The 4,306-nt window shown below is 29.6% G+C and overlaps 1 protein-coding gene across 1 annotated transcript; it reads left to right on the top strand.

Moving 5' to 3' along the window:
- The first annotated feature begins 254 nt into the window (after window positions 1-254).
- Window positions 255-3,997, top strand: LOC114188611 (uncharacterized). The gene is made up of 6 exons (XM_085675136.1): window positions 255-309; window positions 408-458; window positions 1,824-2,291; window positions 2,371-2,463; window positions 2,609-3,012; window positions 3,227-3,997. The coding sequence occupies exons 1-6, from the start codon at window positions 255-257 to the stop codon at window positions 3,827-3,829; spliced, it is 1,674 nt and encodes a 557-aa protein (XP_085531262.1). The 3' UTR covers window positions 3,830-3,997.
- Window positions 3,998-4,306: the final 309 nt, after the last annotated feature.

The raw sequence follows: 4,306 nt of genomic DNA, 5'->3' as shown, positions 1-4,306 counted from the left end.
GTTCATTATTACATGTAAATATATCAATATTTAATATTTTAAATAATTATAATTTGAAAAAAGGTATATGAAGTATTCTTTAATACTTTGAGTGCACTGTTTTCCCTGGATACTTATTCTTTTTTTAACTTTATGGAATTGCTTGGCTTGTACTGTGTCTTTTTTCTCAAAATAAATGGAAATTGAGGAATTGAGGAAGTTCACAGAGGAACTAAGGAATTCCTGAGAAATAGAAGAAGGAAAAAGCAGGAGGTATGTCAGAGTCAGAAGCAATTACCTTTAACGCAGATGATATTCTGAAACCTCAAAGTACGTTTAGTGTTAAATGCGATCACATATTTGTATAAAAATACGCTGATATGATTATATGAATAAAGATGAAATTGATGAAGAGATATGGTTTTGGTAATGCATTGATGTTGGTCAAACACAACTACAATCGCTGGGGGAGTTACACAGTATGATTTTTTATTGCTTTCTTTTCAATTATTTAATTCTTTACTCACAACCTTTACACAAATAATATATTTCTATTATTCATAATTGCATGCCATGTATCTATTATATTTTATAGATATAATTTCAAATAAGTAAACACTTTTTTTCTATTTATGTTTAATTTTTCTCTATATTATTTTATAAATCACGAAATTTTTTTGCCTAGAAATATTTATTCTTTTAAGTTACACATATTTTGCTTTAATTATTTTCCTCTTTTAATGGTTTAAAAATCACAAGATTATACATTGAAATGTAAAATTTTAAATAAATATATTCATTAAAATTGTTATAGAATTGTTTTAAAATTTTATATTTAAATTTATAAAATTGTTATTTTTAATGCAACTCTAATATTTATCTATAAATTATATATATATATATATATATATATATATATATATATATATATATATATATTTGAAACAAAATTTAAATAAATTTTAAGACAAAATATAAATTTAAATAAACTTAATTCGGTTAAAAATATCAATTATAATAAATATACTATTGTAAAATTTAAATAAAAATTAAATTTGATCTCAATTTAAATAGGAATGAAATTGTTCCGATTCTAAAATAAATTGAGAACAAGTTGAGATAAAATAAAAAATATAATAACTAAATTGAGAATTTTCACATTCACGTGACACTGATACTAACATATCACACTGTCTCAATCATGTAACACAACGTCAACTTGACAAGTGACATTTTTTAATAATAAAATATTAAAAAATTAAAAAAAATCCATTAATTGACACATGACATATATAAGTTGTTAATGAAAAAGACCTAATTATAACAAATTTCTCAAAATAAATATCAAGATAAATTAAAAAAATGGATCTACTTGTGATTTATCTGTGAAAATGGGAACGAATAGATTTAACCTAATAATTATATAGAAGAATAATAAAAAATAGTTATTTGTATAGAAAAAAAAAACGTTCGAATTTGAACGATAGAGTTTGATGGCTATTATATTTAAGATTAAGAAGCTGTGAATGAAAGTATATAAAAGTGTTATATATTTCAACGAAAATATATAACGAAAAATAATATTTATACATATAAATAAAAAAGTTATACAAGAATCCCAAAAATTCAATAAAAATATAGTTGATTATATATAATTTTGAATACGAAATAAATTCTTTTAGTACTGAATAGCAATGAATTTTGTTTACCTTGTGAAAGAATTTGGATAATATTGATTGGAAATCATAATACTATTTTACAATTTGTTTTAATTTGAATGTAAATATTAAATACACCCCTAAAGACTTAGAATTTTGATTGTATGAAGTGTACGAGAAATGCAGGAAGCCATAAAAGGAAAATATATGTGGCAGCAGCTTCAGGAAATTGGAGTGAGGCTTCATCCTGTTTCCGAATTCATCCTCATTGGTGGCAAATTGCATTGAGTGCTCGTGGAATCACAGCCCTTCATGTTGCAGTAAGCATGGGGAAAACCAGTTTTGTGGAAAATCTGGTGAATTGTATGAACATGCAAGATTCGGAAATTCGCATGGCAGATGGGAATACACCTTTTTGTTTGGCTGCGATAACCGGCAACGTCGAAATTGCAAAAATTTTGTTGGACAAGAATCCAAGGTTGCCATGGATTAGAGGCCAAAAAGATATGCTGCCCATTCAATTAGCATCTTCTGCAGGCCACATTCCAATCACAAAATTCCTATTTCAAAAAACTTCGGAGGACCTACACAACAATCTAACCTTCCAAGATATCGTCAACTTATTTTTCTTTACCATCACCAACAACATTTACAGTATGCTCATCCACCTTCACAATCCAAAGCTTTTTGTTTCCATTTTTCTCATGCCTAATCTTCTTCTGGGCATTTACAGCTGTGGCATCAGAGTTGTTGGATCGCTATCCCAAATTGGTTACGGTAGAAAATGAAAAGCAATCGACACCTTTGCAAATCCTTGCTCAATCTTGTGAGTACTCATAACTCTAAAAAACTTCATTTACTTGCAATTATTAAAATGAAAATTAATCAACTACTGTATCAGTTTGTAGTCCTTTGTCCCTCTCGTATACCCTACACATATTCAACTACTAATTATTTAAACTCAATGGTAGCCTTGTCCGAGGAAATTATTGAGCATCGAGATATAGTGAGTTCGATGTTTAAGGGAATGGAAGAAGTGAAAGAGTCTCTGAACTATGTACAATTGTCCAAAGCGATGTTTGATGCAGCAAAATGTGGAAACATTATGATATTAGAAATCCTTCTTGAGTACCATCCAGATTTGCTATTTGAAGTGAATTCAGAACAGAGAACTTTACTTCACATTGCTATTCTATATCAGCGAAGAGCTATATACCGACTAATATTAAGCAAGGGAGATTCTAAGAATGTGATGACACAATTAGTTGATTTTGAGGGTAACAACGTTCTTCACTTAGCTGCAAAGTGGGTACCTAAACGAACAATTGGATCACCAGCACACCATATTATAATGCGTCGCCAGGCATTGTTTCAGGTATATAAATCTACTTGATTAGCATTTTCCTAAAACAGAAACGTTGTTTACTGCAATTGTGTTATTTTCATGTCTTGTGTCCCTTTTTTCTTTTTTTTCTTTGAGTGCAAAATATATTAAAATATTATTATTGTTCTTAAAATTGCTTCATTACTTTTTATTCTATTCATCTCCCTACGTACTCATGTTTTAGTTTTTACCTCCAACGAAACAGGCAGTGGAGAAAATAGTTCCACCTGCAATAAAAAGAATGAGAAATAATGAGGGTTGTACTCCTGAAGAAGTATTTTATTTGTGTAACGAGGAGTTGCACAAAAAATATGTATCTGGGGTGAAAAGTTCGGCAAATACTTTACTATTGGTGGTAACTCTTATCATCACCCTAGGGATCACCGCAATTATAACCATTCCCGTCCATGATATCGATAGCACAATTACTCCAATTTTTTCCAAGAAGGCATGGTATGCGTTGTTTTTAGTGTCAGCTTCAGTTGGAACATACTTGTGTGGTTCATCCTTGATGTTCTATTCATCAATTATTCTTCCTTCAGGAGATGAGCATACACAGTTGGTGCGAACAAAGTTTATATTTGGGAATATGACACTTTTTGCCTCTCTTGGATTCATGTTCACTGCCATTATTTCCTGTACCATCCTCGTCTTCGATTTCTTACCCCATTGGATCTTTTATGTCCTTGCTCTATTTGGTTGTATCCCATTCTTGGTGCATCCTACACTTGACTATAAACTACGGAATCGATCTGTGACCGCAGGGTTTTACTTTTGCCTTCATCGTATACAGGATTTATTTAACTAGTGTTATAATATTTTGTGCTCAGGTTCTGTGATTCCTGTTGTATGTGAATCTATTATATAGCTTTATTCTTCTCATCACAAAACGGATACCAGATATACTAAAAAAATTTATGTACCTCTCATAATTTTTTATATACACTCTTAGATATATGCCTTTGAAATGGTGAATGGTAAGGTTAACATCAATTGCCTCAGATCGGTTACCAGATTATTGCTAGTGATAGGTTGATCTCATTGCTAAGATAGTGGCTTGTAATTTAAAAAAAAAAAAATTATAAAAATTTAACCTTAATTTCATGATTTCTGAGAAATTATATGGTTATGGTTTAATTTAATAACTTTTCTCTCACTGCTGTATTTAATCGCGTGTTAATTTTTTTTACTCCTCTTCAAAGCGTCTGTACTCCGCCTTAAGGATTAATATTTTATCAAATTACTTAAATAGTTGTCTAGTTCCAATAAGGTTTTTTTTTTTTTT

Source organism: Vigna unguiculata, chromosome 6, assembly GCF_037176805.1.
Source record: "Vigna unguiculata cultivar grain cowpea cultivar isolate G323 ecotype 2 chromosome 6, ASM3717680v1, whole genome shotgun sequence".
NCBI lineage: Eukaryota > Viridiplantae > Streptophyta > Magnoliopsida > Fabales > Fabaceae > Vigna > Vigna unguiculata.
Note: the sequence above shows the minus strand (reverse complement) of the source record. Positions and strands in the feature narration are given on the sequence as shown.

Excerpts from the sequence above, each read along its gene's own strand:
- LOC114188611 (XM_085675136.1), top strand. The coding sequence starts at position 255 with ATGTCAGAGTCAGAAGCAATTACCTTTAACGCAGATGATATTCTGAAA. Across the intron at positions 2,292-2,370 it reads CATCACCAACAACATTTACA|CTGTGGCATCAGAGTTGTTG; the intron begins GTATGCTCATCC and ends GGGCATTTACAG. Across the intron at positions 3,013-3,226 it reads GTCGCCAGGCATTGTTTCAG|GCAGTGGAGAAAATAGTTCC; the intron begins GTATATAAATCT and ends CCAACGAAACAG.